The sequence below is a fragment of the Puma concolor genome, chromosome C2, assembly GCF_028749965.1.
Source record: "Puma concolor isolate L17-30 chromosome C2, mPumCon1.1.hap2, whole genome shotgun sequence".
Lineage (NCBI taxonomy): Eukaryota > Metazoa > Chordata > Mammalia > Carnivora > Felidae > Puma > Puma concolor.
Window position 1 is genome coordinate 90,633,263 of NC_141675.1, and position 24,905 is coordinate 90,658,167.

At 49.7% G+C, this 24,905-nt stretch overlaps 1 protein-coding gene across 7 annotated transcripts in view; it reads left to right on the top strand.

Moving 5' to 3' along the window:
• MYLK (myosin light chain kinase) overlaps positions 1-24,905 on the top strand; it is a 281,125-nt gene that overhangs the window by 230,068 nt on the left and 26,152 nt on the right. For all 7 annotated transcript variants that reach the window (XM_086675230.1, XM_086675227.1, XM_086675228.1 and 4 more), the window contains 7 exons: positions 253-380; positions 2,308-2,461; positions 8,383-8,685; positions 16,513-16,545; positions 16,642-16,735; positions 18,046-18,249; positions 24,047-24,264. In XM_086675230.1, the coding sequence (XP_086531356.1) occupies positions 253-380; positions 2,308-2,461; positions 8,383-8,685; positions 16,513-16,545; positions 16,642-16,735; positions 18,046-18,249; positions 24,047-24,264 (1,134 nt within the window). The remainder of the gene's footprint in view (positions 1-252; positions 381-2,307; positions 2,462-8,382; positions 8,686-16,512; positions 16,546-16,641; positions 16,736-18,045; positions 18,250-24,046; positions 24,265-24,905) is intronic.

Here is a 24,905-nt window from a genome sequence, read left to right on the forward strand (position 1 = left end):
GCAATTGACAGATGGAGAATTATGCCATGTAAATTGTGTGGGCCACTTCTGAAGAATCAAAATGAAGAAATGAAGAGAGCTAGCAGGGTCCATCAGCTCAGACATTCTGGAGCAGCGGCCACTGTCCTCAGTGTTGCCCTGAAGGCTCTGGAAGATGAGAGGAACAGACCAGTGTGGACAGCAGCACTGAGTGAGGTCAGTCTGTCTGAAGCTCCCTCTTCATTGCTCACTTTGTCACTTGTCCCCTCCCAGCCATGCCCCCTCAGATCATCCAGTTTCCCGAAGACCAAAAGGTGCGCGCGGGAGAGTCTGTGGAGCTGTTTGGTAAAGTGGCAGGCACCCAGCCCATCACCTGTACTTGGATGAAGTTCCGAAAGCAGGTCAGTGATGGAGGGGAACAGCCCTCCCAACCCCTGGGTGGGAAGGGATGAAAAATGCCGTCTCACAGAGGCCACATGGCTCTTGATCGGTTGGGGCCTTAGAAATGGGAGGGTCCCCTCCCCCACCTGTCACCACCCACCAAATCTGAGTTCTTAGTGATCATTTCTTATGAGTCTGCCATTAATACTTGCTTTACTGATAGTTTGTGTATAGAGAAAAGTATGAAGGAAAAAATAAAAACCACCCATGCCCTCCATCTGATTTTGATATTTTAGTCCAGAATTCTACTCAGAGTCAGGAAAATTGAACCAGTGACCAAAAGGACCTCTCAGACTCTGTAGATTTCTGTGATTCTGTGCCAGCCCACTGAACCCTATCAGTGGCAACAGCTTAAACTTACCATGTGCTTAATAGATAAAAGTGAATCTGAGTATTTGGATGGATAAATTGTACATTAAATAGAACTTTGGCTTACTGGTCCAGAAATATACCATTTAAAAGAATGGTCCTATGAAAGAAATGTTTGAATTTCTGAACAACCAGCTTTTATAGGGAGATGGGGAACCCACCTGTTCCACTGAGCCCGTATTGGTAGTGTGTGCCCATGTATATCATCAGCAGAGGCCCCAAAACGTGGCTGGCACTGAATCAGGAAATTTGGAGAGGATGTGAAGGTTTCTTTTGAGTTCTCTGGTGCTCTATTTCCAAACCACTCAGACTGTCCTAAGGCCCAGAGGTGGGAGGCTAGTTAACCAGGAAGGAATGGAGGGTTGGTGTGAAAAGATGAAGCATCATCCCAAAGGATGCTGGCTCTATGCTATATCTGGGCTAGCGTCATCTGAAGTAAGATGGAATCCCTCCCTTTTCAGAGACATTTGGCCAGGTCCCCATTCTGTCCAAAAGAACTTTCTATAGTGATGAATATGTTCTATTTCCATTGTCCAATATGGTAGCCACCACTATATGTGGATGTTGAGCACTTGAAGTGTGACTAGTGCCACTGAGGAAATGAATTTTAAATTGTAATTAATTAAAAATTATGATAACAGCTTTCTTTATAACAATAGCCATAAAATTCATACACCATAAAATTCGCCCTTTTGAAGTGTCCAGTTCAGTGGTTTTCAGTATATTCACAAGTTGTGCAACCATAACAACAATCTAATTCTGGAACATTTCCATCACCCTCAAAAGAAACCCTGGACCCATTAGCAGTCATTCCTCCCTTTCCCCTAGGTCCTGGCAACCACTAACTTACTTTCTGTCTCTATGGATTTGCCTTTTCTGGGCATTTCATATCAGTGGGATCATACAGTATATATTATTTTATATCTGGCTTTTTTTTTTTTACTTAGCATAATGTTTTCTGGGCTTATTCACATTAAAGTATAAATCAGTACTTCATTCTTTTTATGGCTGAATAATATTCTATTGTCTGGATATGCCACATTTTGTTTATCTGTTCATCGTTTGATGGACATTTGGGCTGTTTCCACTTAATTAATATTTAAGTATCCACATGTGGCTAGTGGCTACAGTATTAGACAGGACAGAAGAGGTCAGAACACCTTTGTAGGTGGTCTTTGTAGGTAACTTTGCTCAGATGTGTTCTCCTGCCATCCCTCCCAAAGCCATGGTGATACAGGACACTCCTTAACTCTGGTCTGGAGCAGGAAGCACAGACCTGGTTGGTCTGCCAGACCCTGCTCGGCACCCTCCCTGCTCACCCCAGATCTGAACCACCTCAGGGACACTTGGCTTTGGATGCAGGAGAGGAGGGGCCTTAAGGGGAAGCCGAGAGTTCAGATGAGACAGAGCCCCATACTGCTTGTCCAGTGACATTCTCTAGTGGTAGGGAGTGGAGGTCAGAGCCCTCTTCCTTTCTTGGCCCAAGTCTCTAGCACCTGCCCTACTCTCTGCCCCCAGATCCAGGAGAGCGAGCACATCAAGGTGGAGAACAGCGAGAATGGCAGCAGGCTCACCATCCTGGCCGCACGCCAGGAACACTGTGGCTGCTACACTCTGCTGGTGGAGAACAAGCTGGGCAGCAGACAGGCCCAGGTCAACCTCACTGTTGTGGGTGAGTCTGGGGACAGGGTGGCCTGGAGGTCAGAGGACAGGAAAGGCAGAGGCCCCCAGCAGGATGGTGGGCCTCAGGGCCTCACCTCCCCAGGACCTGCTCCTTCGGCACCCTGCCCACAGCTTCCCATGCTCCCACGTTCCCTGTTCCTGCTCTCACACACTTGCTGTGCTTCATACTCCTGGGGAAGCCCAGACCCACACACACACGCTGCAGCATTTTCCTGTTGCCACGAATCTCCTCCTGGCTTCTCCCTCTCTAGCCTTTGCAAATCTTGAGCCACTCTGCTCCAGACCCACCTCTAGCACCCTTGCTCCCTCTCCTCTGGTCCACTGCCTTTATGCTCCCCAGCTTACTCAGTCTCCTTGTGGATCCTCAGCCTCAATCACTGTTGCCTTCCACTGCGCTGCTCCTGCACCTGATTTGGGGGCACTTCGGGAAGGTAACAACCCACAGACTCAGTGCTGGACTCGGCTGGGGTCCAGGTGGAGGCGTCAGTAGGCTCAGTGTCCTCCCCCACTCTCTGTGATAGCTTGTCACCCTGTGGGGCCCCGCCTCCAGCTGCTCTGAGAAACAGAAGCCTTCAGGCATGATCTTGTATCACTTCATGCCCCACGCCTACGGGTGTCTCCATATCTGTGCCCCCTTCTTTCTTGTCTTCACCTTCTCCTCTACTTCTGTAAATGTTGCCAGGGCTCTCTCATCCCAGCCAAACACTGCAATATCCTGGCTCGCTCTGGCCGCCCTACCATCTCTCTCTTGCTCACTTTACAGCCTCGCCCTCTGAAAGGGGCCAGTCTCTGCTCTGATTCTGCTTCTTCGCCTCCCTACAGCCTCCCTTCACCCCCATTAATCTTCTGGGACCACCCTTCTGAAGTCACTGACTTCCCGATCCTAAATCCACTCATTTTTCTCACCTTCTGCATCCCAGTATGGAGTGAGTCTGTCTCCAGACTGATTTTCAAGTTCACTTTTTCCTTTCCATCCCAATCACTGTTTTTCATGTCCTGGTGAACTTCTTCCTGAAATATCAAAATACCTTCCTAACTGGTCTTGCATTGTGGGTTGTGCTCAGCAACTTGACCCCTGACATGGCAGGTGCTCAGGACAATGAAGCAACAGCAGATGAAGGAGTGGGCAGGTGGGTAGCAGGCTGTGTCCCTGTGCATTTGTGGGCTTTCAGATACCATGCGTGTGAAGGACTTTGGCCTGACAGTTTCTGATCTGATCCTCTTTTTCTCTTTCTTTCTTTCTTTTTTTTTTTTTTTTTGCTTCTTTTGATCAGGATTTTTTTTTTTTTTTAATGTTCATTTATTGTTGAGAGAGAGCGTGAGTAGGGGAGGTTCGCGGGGGTTGGGCAGAGGATCCCTAGCATCCCTGATGCGGGGCTTGAACCCACAAACCGTGAGAGCGTGACCTGAACTGAAGTCACATACTCCACTGACAGAGCCACCCGGGCGCCCCTAGATCAGGAGTTTTAAATCTGGGAAGGCCAAGTGTACTAAAGGGACAGGGAACAGGTTTCTCAGCCATAAATGATAGGACACACCTTTTTCTCACTCTTTCTCTTCGGTGACACCAGATATTTGTTTCAGGAATTTTCCCCCAGGAGTCAAGAACCTTTGGGGGTTTGGGGGACTGATGCTAATGATCCAGTTTGCTTATCCTTTTAGACCTGTACCCACAGTATTGATTTGGCCCCACGCCCCAGCTGTCAGCAAGCATTGGTTTCCAGTTTTCCTCTTATCTGGGGAACCTGGGGGTCAGCTCCTTTGAACTGCTTTTCTGTGACCAGTGCCCCTGCCCCCACTCTGGCTGGCTCTGCAGTGCCACACGCTCCCTTCCCCCCAGCACCACCACGCAGCTGCAGTTCTGGCCTTTTATGGTTTCGTTTCTCATTCTCCCGGGCCGGCCAGTGCTGACAGGGCCGTTGGCGTGGCTGCCCGCCAGCTGGCAGGAGCAGCAAGTTAAATGCCGTCCTGGGAGGGGAATGGAATGGAGGGGAACGGGCTTTCTGTCTGCCTCCCCCTCGCAGAGCTAAGAATAGAATTGCCCAATAAAAGGAGCACTCGCATTGATGGATCCAGCAAAGCAACATTCATTCAGAGCTCATGGATTTAGAATTAGTCAAAGTAAACCTGGATTAGGCCCAGATTTACCTGCGTGTCTCTAGGGACATCTGTGTATTATCTGATCAGGGCTTATTAAGTAGATGTCAAATATAAATGAGATGAAACAGGAATCATTCAGCCTACTCAGCGCAGTTTCAAGCACTTTGGAGGCATCCATTTGCGGGCCAGCTAAATCAGGCCTATTGAACACAACTGCTACTTGTTAGCAGTAAACTTCTGCAGGTCCCTTAAAATGCCATTTTCTTTTCATATAGTCTATGACTCCTTTTTTTTTTAAATTTTTTTCAATGTTTATTTATTTTTTTAGAGAGTGGGCAGGGGGGAAGAGGCAGAGAGAGAGGGAGACACAGAATCCGAAGCAGGCTCCAGGCTCTGAGCTGTCAGCACAGAGCTCAACGGTGGGCTCGAACTCACAAACTACGAGATCATGACCTGAGCCCAAGTTGGATTCTTAACCGTCTGAGCCACCCAGGCGCCCCATGACTCCTATTTTTAAAATGATAATAAAAAGTAGCCTTACCCTCAGGTAGTTTCAATGAGTGATGTTTAACTAATGGAAAGGTTTATATTTTAAAAGGCAGCACCAGAGTGTGTGGAGCTGGGAGGGACTGTGCAGACATCTGCCCCTCCAGCTCTACCTCAGGGGGGTGAGAGAGGGGCCCCCGAGAGAGTCCCTAACCCAGATGCATTCCTTCCTGTAACTTGTCCGGCCTGAGAAAAACATCACTTCGCCTATCTTTAAAGGAGAAAAACAAAGTAGAGAGAGTCTCCAAATACCCGGTAATCCCCCAAAACTACCAGAGCTTGGAACTTGCAAGGTTTTTAAAGACAGGAGATTTCCCTTTGTAATGCTTGGCATGGGTTTAAGCAAGATGCTTCTTGATCATATGCTGCCTGATGGCCTGTAGAATAACAGGCCCCTGGAACAAGGGTCTGGAGATTTTTTTGGAGTCTCCTTTTGGCTCTGCCACCGGCTAGCTGGGTATTCTGGGTAAGCAAAGTACCTTGGCCTTCAAGGGCTGGATGATCCAGGTCGATGCCTCCGAGGGGTCACATCCCCTGCCCTTGTCTATAAGCTGCAGGCGGCTGCTGAGGTGCAGTGAAGGGAGGTCCAGGTGGGGTTAGGCCACAGAGCACCTTCAGACACACAGGTGCACGGAGACTGCCAGGGCAGCTGCTCCCTTGAGAAGTAGTGGAGAGGAGATCCTCTATTTTCCCAGGACTGAACAGAAAATCCTGAAGCTGGTGCCATCTGAGATTCTTCCCTTAGACTCAGCATTTCCCATTCTGTTAGTCAAGTCTCCAGGGAGCCATGGGAGAATTCCAAGGCGGCGTAGAGCTTAGGGTTCTAGACACTGAGCCCGCCTTGCCTTTACCAGGCCATGCCCAGGGTCCCCCTCCCAACCCGAGTGTGTCTGTGTGCTTAGTGTGGAAGGGAGGCTCACGGGCATTCTGTTCTGAGGACGTCCCTCTTGTCCCAAGCGTTTTCCTCCCTGGCTAGTCCAGCCTCTGTGTGAGGCTGTCAATTGGAAAGAACAGAGGGCATCAGGCACAGCCCATGGCCCTAAGGGCAGGCGTGAGGGTGGGCGCTTCCATTCTCCGACCACTTCAGACTTGTGAGTCTTTTCTGAACCCCTCAATTTGGAATCAGATTCCTTGAAAGCATTGAAGTTTCACTTGGAATTAAAGCTCCCCCCACCAATTTCACATCTTCTCTTGTGCTGCAGGAGGTGAATGTATATCATTTGTCCGTTTTTCTCATCCTTTCAGCCAAGAAACATCTGGAACAGGGTAGGGTACAAATAGTACCTCTTCTGCAATACCCATTTCTCAACATTTTCTTTCCTTAACCAAAGCAGAAGGGAGAAAAATCAGTCAGTGGAGTGTGTCTGCATTTGTTGTATAAACCTACATGGCTTGAAACGTGTCCAATCAGATGTTTTCCAGGCAGGTTTCTTTGGGGGAAGCAGTGAGTCTGTCTTTCATCCCTCTTTGGGCTTTTTTACTTCCTTCACTGGGTCTTGAGAGGACTTGAACCACTTGCCTCTACAAGAGTTTAAAGTAATAAACATCTTAGCCAACACCAGAAATATTTCTAAAAAGGCCAATACATCTTTCAGAACAAATGGTTTTTCTAAGAGAACACTTTAAACAACCAGTGAAAGCGGCTCCATCACAGGAGGCCTCCAGAGGGACTGCCAACGGTGGAAAGTAGCCCTGTCACAATCCGAGTCCTTCCAGGCGAGGTCCAGGCTGGGGTTGCAAGGCAGTGAATGGCTTCCAGGCCATGGAAGCTGTGGGGCCTGGGGGGAGGGGGTGGTGAGAATGTACATGTATGTGTGTGGATGTGTATACACACACACATACACATGTCAACAGGTTTTTTTCTTCGCTATATGCGTAGAGTCATTTGCAGAAATTCTCTTTGGCCTTCCTGCCTTGCTGAAGGGAGGGAGAGTAGGAGTCAAGGACTTTACCTGGGTTTGCTTACTTGCTGTTTACAAAACCCCTAAAAGGTAGATACATATTAGCACCATCTTCCAAATAAAAAAGACCAACTAGGAGTTTGGAAACTTGGAAGTTAAGGAATTCGCTTGAGTTTACATAGCTTGTAAAATCACATAGCATGACAAGCATGGTTTTAATTGCTAGTTTGGGGAACTCTACACTTCAAACTGCCTTGAGCAAGGTGGGGGGTGGAGGTTACTGAATACTCCTATCTGTAGCTAAATCAACCACCTGTAAAAACTAAGTCTGAAAAATAGAATTTTGTTCAGATGAGCAACTGACAAGATCAGCAAAACTCGAGAACCCCATCAAAATATTGGCTACCGTGATTTGCCTTGAAGCTGGCAGCATTACTGGTCTGAATGGGAAGGCAGCCAGCCGAAGGGGCCGCTGCTAGCTTGTGTCCTCCGCTCTTTTCCCAACCCACAGTCAGGGATGGTTGTGATTTGCTACTGCGGTTTGGTTTTGAAATTCTTTACCTCATTTCATACTGGCCCTATGAGGATACAAGAGGTAGGGTGCGAGTAACTTTTTATGGATTATAAAATTAGAAATAAACTCCTACAATAATGGTAGTGATGGCTCTTCAAGCCAGCCACTTTTCCAGGAACTCCTCACAACAACCTTGTGATCCAAGTGCTATTATTATCTACGTTGCTTACAGATAAGGAAACTGAGGCACAGAGAACTGAACAAGTAGTGAATGTAGACAGGGCTGTGGTCAAACCCAGATCCATCTGACTTCAGAGCTTACTGTGCTATACTGTCTGTCAGGAGGGGGCAGATGTTTCCCAAGTCCCAGAGAAAGTGGAGACTGACCCTAGTTATGTCGCAGGCCACTGGCCTAGGGCCTGACGGAGACACACACACACTCTGAATTCTCTCTCAAAACATATTTTTGATGGGAAGCAGTCCACGCCTTCTGGGCAGCTTCCTAGATCTGTTTACTCAAAGAAATATGTTTATGACTGAGGCAGAGTACAGGAAATCATGACTTGTAGACTGGAAAACTAGCCAAAAAAGGAGGGTTATTTTTCCAGCAAGTAGGTTTTCATGTGGCTTTCCGTGTAGGTGTGTTTCTACATAGGTGTGATTGTGTAGATGAGGTCAGGAAAGCCAGGACCAGGGCTGGCAACTGGGGATCTACAGGCTTCTCCCCCAAGACAAAGCTAATTCAGGAATGTTCTTTCTGTGCAATTCTTCTCCCCGCCCCCCCCCCCCCCCCCCCCCCCGCTCCGTAATCCTGAAGGCTTGTGTGATGTTGTGCTTCTCTGTCCCCAGACAAGCCAGACCCCCCGGCCGGTACACCGTGCGCCTCTGACATCCGGAGCTCCTCGTTGACCCTGTCCTGGTATGGCTCCTCATATGATGGGGGCAGTGCCGTGCAGTCCTACAGCGTCGAAATCTGGGACTCAGTGGACAAAACGTGGAAGGAACTAGCCACATGCCGCAGCACCTCTTTTAACGTCCAGGACCTGCTGCCAGACCGAGAGTATAAGTTCCGTGTGCGTGCAGTCAACGTGTACGGAACCAGTGAGCCGAGCCAGGAGTCTGAACTCACAGCAGTGGGAGAGAAACCAGAGGGTAGGCTATCTTCCGCTTTATCACTGGCTTGAAGTAAGTTTGTGTGACTTACCTTGTGCCTGTAGAAACCTGTACTGAGAAGGGTACTGAGAACTGAAAGACATCAATGATGGCTGGCAGAGTCTTTGGGGATCTTGATTTCCAGGGTTGTGATGCTGATCCATCCTTTAGAAGTATCTTTGACCTTCAAAACACATTGAACCAGCGGTTTTGGTACACTGCCACCAGGGGGTAATAGTGTGTTAATCAGGAGCAAAGACCTGGAAGGTGGGAGTTCAGATGGGCCTGAAGTTTCAGCTTCCCTCTGCACCCGCCTCCCTCCTTCTCTTGCACTGTCTACTCAGTGCCAGGTTCTAGGGACACAAAGACAAATTAGACAAGAGGCTTAAAATCTTAACTAGGAGCACAGCTGTGTAGACAGTAGCTATAATGAGAGGGGATACATGAGATTATAGTGATGTAAACAAAGGAGACACAGCAGAAAGCATGATTGAGTTTGCCATGCAGGTTGAATAAGGCTTCCTAGAAGAGTTGACACATATGCTGAGTCTTGGAAAAAGGAATGGGCTTCCAAAAGGCAGGGAAATAGGGAGAGGCATTCCTCCCAGAGAAAGCAGCATGTCCAAAGGTACAAAGTGATGGAAATGCATGGCATTTTGAGGAGCTTGTGTGTGGCCAGGGCATATGCTGTGCAAGACAGAACAGAAGAAGGCAACCCTGAAGGGGCAGTTCAGGTGAAATTGAGAGGTTGATCAAAGATTCCAGGCAGGGGATTGATATGATCACATCTGGTTTTATTTATTTATTTATTTATTTATTTTTTTAAGTTTGAGAGAGAGAGAGCGCGCATGCGCAGGGGAGGGGCAGAGAGAGAGGAGAGAGAGAATCCCAAGCAGACTGCATGCTGTCAGTGCAGAGCCCAACGTGGGGCTCAACTTCACAAACTGCAAGATCGTGACCTGAGCCAAAGTCAAAGGTCAGACACTTAACCAACTGAGCCACCCAGGCGCCCCACATCTGTTTTTTTAGAAAGAGAATTAGAGAAAGAGTAGAGTTTTGCTACTCAAAGTATGGTCTGGACCAGAGTCTTGGGATCCTGGGATTTGCTGGAAATGCAGACCCTTCGCCCCTCCATTCCTCTGGTCCCTTCTGAACCTTCATTTCAGCACGATCCACCCCCATGGATTCAGATGTGTGTGACAGTTTGGGAAGTACCCAAGTGGAAGTGGGGGGGTGACATTGGAGTCAGCAAGCTACCAGTTGGGCTTCTGTGGTGCATTCCAGGTGAGGGATAGGTAAGGGCATGAACTAAACCCTCAACAGGTAGAACTGACTATTCTCAATGACTTTTTGGGTAGAATTGAAGGAAAAATGAGAAGAGTTCAGGATGACTTCCAGTTCCTGGCTTGGGTAACTGAATACAAATTTAAGAGGCATTTATTATCATAGTTCTCGGTGGCTAACATATATCAAGCACTTGCTATATGCTAACAGTGTGTTGAGCACTTTACATGCATCATTTTATGCATCTAACTCACTGAAGTAGATAGTTACTACCCCCGTTTTACAGATAGGAGAAACGAGGTTTACAGGGATGAAGCAACTTGCCCAAGATCCCAAAGCATGTAATGTAAATGGTAAGCTGTCTGACCTGAAGCCTGTAGTACTTTGGTTAAACTGAAGGAGGAGGTCAGGCTGCCTCCCAGGGACTTAGACGTTAGGCAGCCGGGAGTCCGGGAGAAGATGCAAGTTCTGGTCTCAGTCCCGTGCAGATGAGGTGTCTGAGGGATATCCAGGCGTCTTCAGACTACTGACTGGCTGAATCTAGAGCTCAGGAGAAGGGTTTATGCCAGAACTACAGATTTGGGGGTTTCGCTATATATATTTAATTGATTATTGAAGCCATGGGCTCAATGAAGTCACTGAGAGTGGTAGAGAAAGTCAATACGGATACCGAGATGAAGAATCCTGCAAGGCCAGAAGGAAGGATGAGGCAGAGAGAAGCAGAAGCTGGAGCCGCGTTGAAGAAACACAGATTGCAGAGAGGGCTCCGCGAACAGCAGCAGTGCTAAATACAGAAAGAGATGAGGACTCAGGGATTTATCCCTTTGATATTCAGCGATCTTTGAGAGGAAAGTCCAAAGCGTTTCCACAGGGTGGAAAATGGTTGCCCTGGGGTTAAGGAATAAGTGGGAGAAGAGAGGCCAGGACTGTGGAATATTATTTCAGAAAGTTCAATGGGAAAAGAAGAAAAGAGTGCCGTGAGTTTAAGGTGGAGAAGAGGTGGGGGGCAGGGAGGAGGGTGGAGGGACACCAAGGGAAAGGGCACTGGGAGAGGGAGAGCTTAAGGGTGTGAGGCTTAGAGAAGAGGGGAGAGTGAAGGACAGGGAGCTGGACAGGGCCAGTCTGAAGTCCCCACGCGATCAGAGGCATCACGAATATGGAACTGCCATTATAGTTTGATGCCCCTCTTTAGTGAAAATATTAGATATAAAATAGACATGAACTCTTTACTTTTATATTATTATTTTTTTAATGTTTTATTTATTTTTTGAGAGAGAGAGAGAGAGAGAGAGAGAGAGAACGAGCGGGGAAGGGGCAGAGAGAGAAGGAGACACAGAATCCACGAAACAGCCTCCAGGCTCTGAGCTGTCAGCACAGAGCCCAACGTGGGGCTCGAACCCATGAACCACGAGATCATGACCTGAGCTGAAGTTGGACACTCAACCGACTGAGCCACCCAGGTGCCCCATTTTACTTTCATATTAAAAGAGGGCTCCAAAAAGAAATTTGGAGGATGCCAGTGGAAAACACTCCAAATTTACAAGATTGCCAGTGCAGCCCTATCTTGGGGGCCTTTACCCCTGAGCTCTGGGACATGGGAGCCACAGGGGCATGGATCCTGGCCCCCAGGATGGCCCTGCTGAGCCTCCGGGCAGCTGTCCTGGGGCTCCTGCCCACTAGCTGCTCACAAATGTCTGCTGAGGGAAGCGGGGTAACAAAACTGCCATCTGCCGCCCTTTGACCTTCTTTGTGGGGAGCAGGCAGGTTAGCGTAGGGGTGCCAGGACAGGCATTCAGTTTTATGTTTGTAGCATATTGCTTTGTTCGAGAACACTCCCTACCTCTTGAAAAGTGACAAGGGAAGAGACAGCATTGCAGTGAGATGTTCCCTAGATGGAAAGGAAAGTGTCCAGGGCCCCTATGGCAGACACCAGGAGAAATGGTAGAATCCCCGATGAAGCCCATGCAGAGGACAGAGGCCCTCAGAGCTGCAAGGTGTGGCTCCCAGGAGGCCAGGACAGCAGCTCCCAGGCCTGTAGGGAGAGTGTGTGGGGACAAGGGCGAGGACCACCAGGCTCTGGGCAGGTGGCCTTTCCCTTCTTCCCCTACAGCCAGCCAAATCCCACTGTGGTCCTCAGTTCTCCCCCTAGGGCCCCTCCTGGCTGAGAGCAGACAAAAGGAAATGCAAAAATAGCCTGCAAGCCAGAGGAGGGGTCCAGGCCACCCAGGGCTTCCAGACTGGATGCTGCTCCCACCTCTCAGGGCCAGCTGGATGGCTGGGGTGGGGGTGGGGGGGATGGGGGGGCGGAGGACAGAACAGTTGCCAAGCATTAGGCCTGAGGGGCAGAGGGTGGAGGGGGTGGGAGGGTGGGGTGTAGGGATGTTCCGAGTGAAGACCTCTGTGCACTGGTCAGATGCTTTTAGTTATAACCTGGGTAGGTCATCTCTGTCCACCTTAAAAGGGAAATGACTCTCAGAGAAGTGTGGTGTGTGTGCACACATGTGTGTGCGTGTAGAGGAGGGATGGGAAAGGTGGTCATGGCAGCTCCTCTCTAGGGAGCCTGTGGGGTACGGTGGTCATCATAACGGCAGGGCTACTGAACCCTCCCTTCACTAAGTGCAGCTTATGTGGGCTCTTGCCTTCCCCACTGCCACCAGTACTCCTCCTGCCTCTGCCTTAGCAGCCTGGGTTTTCTGCTTCATCCTGACCTCTCCATTCCGTCCCTGCTAAGCGCCTGACCCTCACGCTACATTCACTCACACAGTGCTCTGCACTCCTCTGCACGCCTCCTGTGTTCTGGCACTATTCCAGGTGGTACAGGACAAAGCACAGGTGTCCCCACCCAGCTTCAGTGGCCTTTTTAATCAGAGCCGCCCCTCAGACTAGAATCCCCAACCCAGCCAGCTCCCCTCCCTGTCTCCCCAAACCTGGGTAAGCAGAAGCACTGCCCCCAAGACAGCATTCTCTCCCATCCCAGCCAGGCCTTCATCTCTGCCCCACCCTATCTATCCATACTGTAAGTCTTAAATCCACTCTGTCCTTGCTCCTGATCCTAATTTGTTCTAGAATATATAGTTGTTAGCAAAACAGCTGTGAGAAAGGCTTCTTGCAGAGTTGGGGCTTCCTTGCAAGCCTGAGGGCAATTAGAGATGTAGAGCCCCTGAGGGCCAGAGATGAGCCAAATAGCGCTGCTCACCCGGTCGGGGCTATAGACGCCTCTCTGGGGCTGGGGTGCCCTCTAGTGCGCACCAGGTGTGTGACGGCCCTCAGCCGTGGACAGCTCAGTCCAAGGGACTCCCTAGAGGCCTGCCACGTGAGGGTCCCCAGTGCTCATCTGGTCTTGTCTCGGACACTACTCCAGGGAAATGAGACTCATCTATTTGCAGAAATATCTCAGAACCATCTTCCAAATAGTTCTTGTGCTTAGCTCTTGGATCTCATAGCTCTTTCTGAATAGTTTCTAAATGTCTTGTTGAAGTTCCTCCAGCCGCAGCTCCTTCTGTGGTGGAGAGATGGAAACCGAGTGGCTCACCTCTGCTGTACTACAGACCTTTGTAACTGAACTTGGCTAATTGAACCGTGGCCTTTCCCCACCTCCTATCCTGCCCCTCTCCTTGTGGCCGCTTCCCCCTCCAAGCAGAATGGAGGCAGAGTGAGAAGGAAAAGGAAGAAGGGAAATATCTCAGCCAGGAGTCTTGGCCTGTTTCAAACGGAGGAAGATTGGTGTGGTAGCAGTGAGCCAGGAAATAAGGTCGTGAATTCCCTGAGAATGGCCTAGGTCCCCACAACCATAGCATCAGGAGAACATTCTGCATCTTAATTGCCAAGGGAAAATAAGGCAGAGGTGAAGGGCAGGTGTGGTGTTTGTGGTGCGAGCAAGAAGGCCAGCTGTGTAATCTCTAACTGGTGTCTGAGACACTGGGAGAGGCCAGTTCTAGAACTGCATGCCCTCTCCAGGGCCATCTGGAAGATGCCCCTGGTGCCAGGCCATTGGAAAGCCCCTTATGGGCTCACAGCACGGCTGATGCTCCTTCACTAGGGAAGTACAGACAGCTCCTCCTAAAGATGCCAGGCCAGGGAAGTCTGCCTTTTCCTTCCTCTCTCATCCTGCTGTCCATTGCACACCCCGGTGAGTGGCATGGGAACAGGTGAAGCCACTCTCTCAGACAGGAGCACCATGGACCAGTACGCTGGGCCTCCCTGACAGTAAATGTTGTTATCATTGTTAGTATTTTATCTCCAAGGCCCAGCCAGTGACAGCATCCTTCATCATTGACTTGAACCCCTTGCTTCCCTTACAGCCCTGTCTGAAGTGCCATTGTTGAACTGACCTAAACGTCTGTTAAACCTATTTACTATCCTTATGGTACATCTCGAGATGTGAGTTCCATATGCCTACCGCCTTCCTCCTATGTGAGGCATAACACTAAATTGTTCTCTCCAGTTATAGTACTTATTAGTTGGTAAAAGTCTATAACTTTAATCTTACCCTTGGCCATTGTGATTTTTTTTAAATCATAGCTGCTACAGACATTTTTCCCTAACCAGAGAGGCCTAACCATTTCTGACCATCTTCACACGGCAGCTCTTTCAGTGGCTTTCCATACCTCTCCAGCCCCAGGGCGACTTCCTAAGTGCTGAAAGCCCTGGTTCCAGGAGCAGATGGCCCCAGGCTCTGCTGAGAGCAGAGGAATAATACCTGCTTGTGGCCAGTGCATTCCCCGCACCCCGATCCAGACCCCCAACCCGTGACAGCATTCTGTTGGCCAGAGCAGTAAGTTGAGGGACGGGGCTCCCACACTTGGGTTCTCACTAGATGCCCTGGGGCTTGTCCGCCCCAGAAGGCTGAATGATTCCATTCTCTCTGAAATGTGACTCCATCATGCCTTCCAGGTGTTGTTCCCAGATGTGTTCTGATCATCTATGAACTGACATGGTCATTCTCCACTCTCAAATATGCAAGTTAGAAGACTTGGCCAGTGAGACTCCTGTCCTGGCGCTATCTGTGAAACCCCACCACGGATCTGAGGGTTCCCATCTATCTTATTACTAAATGTTTCCGGGGCATTTTCCTTCCTGCGACAGACTATTCTTCTCCGTCTCACTTCTGTTTAGTTGTTTAAAGCTAAGCTTCATCAACAGCATTGTAAGGACCCTAAACACATCACAGCTCCTGGGGGATTCACCCACATGCTGTCCCCTGTCACACACTCTGTCCCCCCAAGTCTTACTCTCTCTCTCTCTTTCTCTCTCTCTCTCTCTCACACACACACACACACACACACACACACACACACACACCCACACACACACACACACACACACACACACACACTTGCACTGGTAAAATCTCTGTCCTCCTTCTTCAACTTTTCTTAGGTCTTTGTTCTGTCTCAGGAAACCAACATTGGCTCCCTCTGCCAGTGGACCACAGCCCACATCATGACTGAGGAGCATAAAGCATGTCACAGAACATGGCATCCAGAGCTAGCCAAGGACCCTAGAAATCACCTATAAGTGCAACTCCCTTCTTTTACAGATGAGGACACTGGGGCCCAGAAAGGGAAAGGTACTTGGCCAAGGTCAAGAAGCCATAGTGGCCTGATAGGGACAAACCTATGCCAAAGGAATGCCTGCAGCTCTGAAGTGGATGTGTTTGGTGGGCACCTGCCTGTCCCCTCACGCCCCCTCCCCACCCTGCCATTCTCGTCTGATACATCCATATGAGCAGCCAGTATGTACTGCTTATGTCCCTTCTCGCCCTACCTCTTAACACCTGCTGGTTTCACTGTGTGACCTCACCCACCTCCCTGTTGTGTTCCAGCATTTCCTTTAAGACCCAACTCGAGGGCTCCTTCTTCCCAGAATAATTGCTCTGACTTTATAATTGCCTCATTTCATGTCAACTTCCTACATATGTATATGTATATTTGTACTTTGATATCATGTGCTTGATTATAGAACACTTGTAATGGATATTTCTAGGATATGTGGTTTCGCCTCCCCACTAAATTGTGAGCCCCAAGAAAGGAGAGATCATGCCTTCTGTGTATTTTGGTTGTATGCCCACAATACCTGGCAAGATACCTGGCCCAGGGCTGGAATCCCATGTACCATTAACCATCAAATGGATAAATAGATTTGACACTAGGAGCAATTTATGTTGCTGACTTTCAAGCGAGAGCAGAAAGGGGCTGTCACAGTCATGCGTGGGTTCTGAAAGTTGGAGCCTGGAAGCTCTGTGAAGAAGGCTGTGTCCAGGGGACCACGAGGTCACAGAGGAAGGGATGGAAGCAAGAGCCGGGGGGGAAGCTGCTCGGTGGGGTGAGGAGGCCAGGGCCTTCTGGTGTGTCCATGTGTCCATGGCCCGGCTGCAGAGCAGACTGACCCACCGCCTAGCCGTGCCCACAGCTCTGGGCTTGGTGGTCTTGGGCCTGGGAAGGCTGAGGCGTGATGAAGGCCCCAGCATGTTTCACTCTCAGTGCGTCTTCAGTACTAATCACTGTGTCCTCTGTGTCTCTCCCCATCTCCTTCCACCCCCAGAGCCAAAGGACGAAGTGGAGGTGTCAGATGATGGTGAGTGCTGGCCACCTGTCCTCAGGTAGACTCGAGGCGGGGAGGGGGGCGAGTGAGGAATCGGATGGCTCACACTCACCCCGCCCCACCCTGCAGATGAGAAGGAACCTGAGGTCGACTACCGGACGGTGATTGTCAATACTGAACACAAAGTGTCTGACTTCTACGACATCGAAGAGAGACTAGGCTCGTAAGTGGTGCAGGAAGTGCCTTTGGGGCCCCCAGAGTGGGGGTGGCACAGATCCCATCATTAAATTCCGTGCCTTGTCTTCCCATCTTTTCCTGGGTTCTGCCAGCTTCCCACGCTGAGGCCCCCTGCAGAAGCAGGAGGTGCTGACCTGGGTCAGCACCCCAAGAGGGCAACCTCAGCCAGGGCGCTCTTAGGAGCTTCTTGTGCAACCGACTCAACTCCATGAGAGGCTTGAGCAAGCCCTGCCTTTCCTGTGCGTTACTCCAACCAGGCTGATAAGGTGACTGGGTCTGGGTCAGACTGTCCGAGGCTACCTTCCATGTCATCTGCAGGAGTCAGTCAAGCCTGACCAGTCTCACTGTTCAGCAACCGTAGCTTTAATGCATCCATAAAATGCACACCGCTGAAAGGCACAGCTGCTCACTCTATGAATCTGGCCCACACTATTAGCTCTGGCTCTCCCCTGGAGTGTGGAGACCCCAACCCTGAGCCCTCGTCACAGCCACACCGTCCCCTCCAGCAGCAGCACCCAGGGCCGACTGTCTCCTGCTAACTATCCCTAAAGGAGCAGGATGGAAGAAAAGGGGACGGGGCTCAGGTTTGATTTCTAGCAAGTTCCTGGGGAAGAAAGGAGTGACACCAGCCTCAACAGTTCTGCACAAGGAGCCTGCTCTGTCGGGAGGAGCTGTGTCAGAGGAATACCTCACTCTCCTCCCCTGCAGTGGACGGCAGGGGCCTTCCTGGGCCGTGTCCAGGGGACCAGTGCTGAGCAGTGGAGCAGGAGGAAAGCAGCCACTCGGAAGTTCTCTGTAGTTGGGGAGGACTGTCTCCACCCAACTTCATGGGTCTGTCTTCGGGGAAGGGGAGAGAAGCCCACCAGCCAGGGTGGAAGCCTCAGCCCAAGGAAGTGATGGCCCTGAAAGAAGAGCAAACCTGGGCAGTGTTTGGGCAGGGATGCAGGGCCAGGCACAGGCTGGGGTGACAGGTGAGAGAGAGGAGGTTTGTCTGTGTTAGAGGAACCCTTCATGATCCAGAGCAGGGACCGGCAGACTTTTCTATAAAGGGCCAGAAAACGGGTAGCTTAGGTTTTGTGGGCCATATGCTCTCCGTCGCAGCTACCACTCTGCCACTGAAGCACAAAAGTGGCCGTAGACAGTGTGCGCACCAATGGGTGTGGCTGCATCCCAATAAAATTTTATTTCTAAAAAGAGGTGGGCTAGATTTGTCCCACAGGCCACCATTTGTCAGCCCCAATTTAGTGGAAAGCTTGGCTAAATTTGCCTTTCCTCTCCTCCTCCTTTCATTTCCAGTGGGAAATTTGGACAGGTCTTTCGACTTGTAGAAAAGAAAACTGGAAAAATCTGGGCAGGGAAATTCTTCAAGGCATATTCAGCAAAAGAGAAAGAGAATATCCGGCAGGAGATCAGCATTATGAACTGCCTCCACCACCCCAAGCTGGTCCAGTGTGTGGATGCCTTTGAAGAAAAGGCCAACATCGTCATGGTCCTGGAAATGTGAGTGGTTTGCTGGGGGCCCCTTGTGTGTGCCCACACCCAAACCCCTCTGCCTGGAAATGGAGAGCCCTGCAGGCAGGCCTATGACATGAAGGACACTCCCCAGCCCACGTGGCCGGGTGTCGCCCCCTCAGAACAGACGATCTGTGCTCACCTGTGGCCCTAACCCATGACCAGCAGCCCACAGCAACCCTGTTCACTGCCATAACAAATTGGCGGATCTCTGAGGACCCCTGCCCCCTTTTCACCCTCACCTCCCTGTGAAAGGGCCAAGGTTACCTGTAGGCTCCTTTCGTTCAGGGATGTTCTCACCTAGAGGTAGCTTTGGAGTGGAAGGGGAGGGACACAGCCACTTCCTGAATGGCCTTCAAAAGAAGAGGGGCCCAGGGCTGGGGGCTCAGGATACGGGAGCGTAACCCTTGCTCCTGTCCTCCTCCTGTGCCCTGCATGCCCCCATACATGCCTGCTTGTGTTCTCCACTGCTCCCTCAGCAGAGAGTAGTGCTTCCTGGGCTGAGTTGTACATGGGCGGAGGCATGTATCACATGACCTCCCGCCAAGGCTTCCTGGGATCCATGGTTCCTCTAGTCCCCATCCTCCACTTGTCTCACCTCTGAGCCACTGACCATGTGTATGCACACACCCACACACACACACACACACACACAAATGCACATATTGTTCTCAATAAGCCAGGTGTCCTCTGCAGAGGTGTCTGTGTTTTTCAGAGTTTCCTTTCCTTTTTCTTTTTAAGTTTATTTATTTATTTTAGATAGAGAGAATGAGCAGGTGAGGGGCAGAGAGAGAGGGAGAGAGAGAGAATCCCAAGCAGGCTCCTCACTGCCAGCACGGAGCCCTATAAGGGGCTTGAACTCACAAACTGTGAGATCATAATCTAGCTGAAGTCAAGAGTCAGATGCTTAACTGACTGAGCCACCCAGGCGCCCCTCCTTTCCTTTATTTTTTTAATCAGAATTTGTTAATGTTATGCAATCACATTTAAAAAAATGTGAGAAAATACACAATGGAGAGTTCGTTCCAACCCCTGTCCCCCATAGCCCCCACCACTGCCACCAGTAACCATTTTTATTTATTTTATTGTTTGTATCCTTCCAAAGTTTCTTTATGAAAATATAACCATATATTTTTTAAAAATAGTTCCCACCTTTTCACACAAAGCTAACTCATATCCACTATCCTGTGTCTTGCTTCTTTTCATTCAACAATTCACCTTGGTATGAACTGCTGTGAACATGCCAGTAGCTGATAGGCCTCCTCGTTCACCCTGCCCGTGGAATTTCCTTCCATGCATAAACCACAGTTTACTCGAGCAGTCTTCTTTTGAAAGGCGGTTTCACAGTTTCCAGGCCTTTGCTTTTGCAAATAAGCAGCGTTTGTAACCTTGTACTTGCATCTTCTCACTCCTATGTACGTCTGTAGGGTGAATTCCTGGAAGTGTGGGTGTGCTAGATCAAAGGGCATGTGCATCTGAAATCTTTAGAGCTATTGTGAAATAGCCTTCAACATCCTTGAATTGCTCATCTTGAGCGCCAGGACTCTCTGTCCTTTGGAGGGGGCTCTACCAACACCTTCCTTCCCAGGAAGGGTGAGGCCAGTGAGGCCTCCCCAGGCTTGAGGTGTGACCTTCTACCCTCTCTCTGTGATGGCTTCGGTGTGTTTCCTTTCGGTTTATGTACATTTGGAAAAGCTATAGTGGGTTAAAAGCATAGAGTCCAAAGTGAGTCCGATAAATCTCCCATCAATCCAACTCTGCCTCTTACCTGTTGTGTGGCCTTGAATAAGTAACTCAGCTTTGCCTATCCTTAGTGTTATTATCTGTACACAGAGGATATAAGCTGCTTTATGAATGATGTGGGGATTAAATGGAATAATGTATGTCAGGCATTGTGCTGTATAATTGGGACTTAATAGTATGATACATTGACTTTTCCTGTGTCATGGTCTTTTTTATTTTTTCACTTAAAATTATTTTGTGAGCATTTAACATACAACTAGGTGTTGTGGAACAAACCCTACAATTCAGGAGAGCTGGAGTCTGGTCCTGTTACTGCCAAGCTGTGATTTTCTAATTATTAAGTCCTTCCAGCATCTAAACTTCAGCAATTCTGTGGAACTGTAAACGATCCAAAGAAAAGCTGCATTTGTGTCTTAGAATTTGTATCTTACAATCGGTTTTCAGCCCCCGTCTAAGCTTACCTCCCCACTTCCAGGCAAGAGTAGCCCGTGTCTGTGGCCTCACCCATCACAGCCTTACAATAGCCCTGTGGGCTGCAACAATTCACATTTATTCTAGAACAAGTTGCTGGGTCCAGGCAGTGTGGGCATGCGTGGACATGCGGAGAAATGTCTTATGTTTAGATGTTAAGCCTTGGGCAAGTTTGTGCGAGGGTGCGGGAGTGGGGTAGGAGGCAGCCAAGCCTGGGAGAGGCCGGGCAGCAGCACCAGTGGGCAGAATACCATACTTAGCGTGGAAATGCGAGTTGGCAAGCTGGATGGAAAATGTTGAGAGAAAACGTAAGAAGGCCTCGGCTGGCCTGGCTTTCATCCCTCTTCCCCACATCTCTCCCAGGGGCAGGAGCAATCTGACACGCACAGATGCCAGATGATTCTTCTGCACTTGGGGTAAAGAGCTTGCCCCTTGATAGGAGCTCAACCAAAGAAGTGGGAGCACATTCACACTCGGTCTGTACTTCTCTTCCAGCTTAAACAGACTCAGCCATGAGAGGGCAAAGGCTAGCTTGCAGAGGGTACCATTTGCTATTCTCCTTGTTTGATGGAGAAACTGAGATGAAGAGAAAGATAATGCCTGGTGATGTAGAAAAGTGAAAATATATTCCAGGGGCCTCTCTGTCTGTTCAGCTGCCTCAGACACAGTGAGAAATCAGAAGTAATGTGTGCCTTCAGCCTTTCTGACCTCTGATCACAGGACAAGCCCCCACCTTTATAGCAGTGTTGCCCAGACATGGAGATTCCCTCAGGCTCCTGGCCTGCAATCTGGGCTTGTCCTTTGGGTGTGCTCGGGACATTCCAAGGGGCAGTGGGACCCTCAGCAGTGAAGCAGAAGTGCGATTTAGACCAAGTCATCCACCGCCCACCTCACTTTTGTGCTACCATTGGCAAAATTTAGCAAAGAATATTCAGCAAGGAGTAGAGGGTCTGGGTATGGAGTTTGGAGTCCCCTGAAACGCCATACCTTCTGGCTGCCAATGGGGGCTGGCCAAGGTCTACAGTTTGGGGAATGAATTTGATCCCTTGGGATTAGGTAGCCTTGGTAGTAGGTATTCACTCACTGGCTCACTGTCCGTTTACTAAGAGCACATTCCCTCTGGCTCAGCCTTGGCCCTTGGCATCATCTCTGTGGGTGGCAGCTTCTTTCCACCCTAACCTTGAGTATTTTGAAGAGAAACCTACACAGAACCATTAATCCTATTTATGTTATCCCTTCCATCCTAGAAAATGGACCACGGAACAGTTTTCAAAATACATTAAGTACATTTGAATAGGTTTGGACCTATTTGAACTTACATTGAATAGGTTACCTCTAGAAATGCAGTAGTAATTACCTCCGTGGCTCAGATTTCCACTACACATTGCCTCAGACATTCCGAAAGGCACTTAAAATAACGGTTGCTTGCTTTTCCAGAATATTTTAAATTTAAAAGCATTTAAATTTTGGGGCACCTTGTCGGTGCCAGATATGGCCAGGTGTAAATAAAGGTCTAGAGATGAGCCAGACCTTTTCCACATATACTTGCAAACAAGCATAAGCTAAGGCAGACTTGATACAAAAAGCTCAGAGACAAGACTGTGGAAAACCCAGGGAGGGAAAGATCATTTCAAATGGGGAAATCGGGAGTGCTTTCTCAAAGGAATTTCTTGGTGAATTGAATTTCAGCTGCCATCCCAAGGGCAACTATTGGGTAAGCTGGAAGCCAGTATTTCCCAAGCTTGTGTCATCATAAGAATTATCTGGCTAACATCTGGATCCTCCCAAGATTTTCTAAATCAGAATCTACAGGGGAAGATCTTGGGAGTCTGTATTTTCAATAAGGGTCCCAACTGGTTTGGGGGGGGGGGGGGAGGTAATTAACATTATTGAGCACTTACTATGTGCCAGGCACTCTGCTAAGCACTTTACCTGTATTAATCCACTCAGTCTTCACAGCAACCCTGTGAGGTGGTGCTATTTTTATGTGCATCTTCCAGATGAGGACATTGAGGAACGGAGACAGTAAGGCTCCCAAGAGACCTGGGAATGTAGATTAGAATTTGACTTGGAGCCTTGGTAGAGAGCAATAGAAATGGAAGGCTTTGGTACAAAGGCGCCACCTGCTGGCCACCCAGGGACCTCCTGCTCTGTTGGTTCTAGAGTGTCAGTTCTAGCGTCCCCAGTGGCCACTGGCTCAGCCCTCCCAGGAAGTGTTGGTGATGGAGGCGGTGGTGTGCTAGGCCCCACGCTGCATCCCTGTCTGTCCCTCCAGCAGGGGTCAGTGACAAGATCCACCTGACTCACTACAGGTTGTCAAATGGTAATTAATATGTGCTGAGCTCCTACTGTGTGTCAGGAATGATGCTTTGCAGAAGTTCCTTCATTCCTAACAATTTTATGAGGTAGGGACAGGTAAGGAAACCAGGACTCAGAAAGGTTAAGTAATGTGCCCAAAGTCACACAGCTTATAAAAGGCAGGGACAGGATCCACACTCAGCTCTTTCCCTTCTTCATGATGGCTCCCCTTAGAAGAGGAAATGTCCCTTCCCCCTCCCCTGCAAAAAAGAAGAGGGAAGTCCCTTGGAAGAGGACAGGCCCAGAAGGAAGCCTACTCAGCTGTGTTCAGCTGGTGGACCTATAGGCCATTGCAGAACAGCTTACTGATGTCTGGATGCTATAAAATTCACTGGGGAGATGCTTTAAACTTTCTGAGCAGCAAGGAAGGAAGGTGGGTCAGAGGGCTGGGACAGGGGAACAGAAAGGACCCATGCAACTCAGGAGGCAAGGCCATGCCTTTGCCCTGAAGGGCGATGTGCTGGCTGGCTATAGCCTCTGGGCCAGTCCTTAGCAGAAGATGCCCACTGTGAGCTCCAGAAACACCACAGTCAGGATCCAAAGTCTATCCAGACAGGAGGGTATACTATACTTCCAGCCTGGGCAAGGGAACAGGTGTAACAGTTTTACCTGGAGGAAGTAACTGAAACTATAGGCCTGGCCAGAGGAGGCCAACTGATCACAACTGTGAGTGTAATGGGTAACAGCCAGTGAATTTTAGAAAATGTGCCAAGCCTCCTTATTATTGCAGATAATTTTCTGATCCTGGCTATGCAAAACAGATGCTTATGGGTGCCGTGAGTATTTTAAGCTTCAGCTCTTGTAAGAGCGATTCCTTACACACCTGTCGTCATTACACACCCTGGTTGGTGGTTGCCCTTTGTGTCGAGGAGATGATGTCTAGATCTCTCAGTTCGTGACCACCTCTGAAACTGCCCAGCCCAGATGCTCCCCTGAATCCCCCAGCAGCATAGTGGGCACAAACAAGTTCCCCCGAGCAGGGAAACCAGGAGGTCCAGGGCTTCCTCACACAATGGAAACTGGGACCAACATAACAAGGCAGGGGACTGGAACTCAGGAAGCTGCAGAAATGCCAGGCCCCTCTTAACCTAGGTTTTCCTGCCAGTCCCCCTACCATCCTCCCCACCCCATTCCCAGCCTGCTCTTGGCCAGACCCCCTGCCAGCCCTGGGCCCCGCAATCCTGTGATCTGACCATCCCTTTTGCTCCCGCAGTGTGTCGGGGGGTGAGCTGTTCGAGCGCATCATTGACGAGGACTTTGAGCTGACGGAGCGGGAATGCATCCAGTACATGAGGCAGATATCGGAGGGGGTGGAGTACATCCACAAGCAGGGCATCGTCCACCTGGACCTCAAGCCTGAGAACATCATGTGTGTCAATAAGACTGGCACCAGAATCAAGCTCATCGACTTTGGTCTGGCCAGAAAGCTGGGTAAGGCCATCCACCCGTCCTGTTGTCACCCACATGCAGTGGAGGTAGCCGTTTGTGTTCCACACACTGGGCACGAGAGGGAATGCACTGTGTTGGAGTTGAAATTGGAGACCGTGGCGGCTGCTGAGGCTCAGATCCTGCCCTTGTCACTAAATAGACTTGACTGAGAGTCTTAAATTCCTTATCTGTAAAATGGGATAAGAGCCATACCCACCTCATAGAGCTATTAGGGGGTCAAGTGAGTTAATATAGGTTAGGTGATGCAAGCAGTGCCTTGCACATAGTGAGCACTGTGTAGGTGTTAGCTCTTCGTTATTGTTGTGGCTGTTGTCATGGTCCCCTCTTGTAGCTTCCACTCTGGCGCAGCAGCACCTCATTTTGGCAATGGCGCCTGTTCCCATTTGCATCCTACCCTACGGTTTCCAGAGCACTTTCTCATACTTGCATTTGGTTCTCACAGCAACCCTGTGAGAGAAGCAGGGCAGATTTTGAACCCTGGTTTATAGACTAGGAAACTGTAGCTTTGCCCAGCAGGTTCCACCTGGACCGGCCAGGAGAGGTGCTGGGGCTGGAACAAGGACCCCAGACCTAGTTTGGGGTTCTCTGAGGCCTCTCTGCTATTCCTGCCTTGGGAAGGTGGG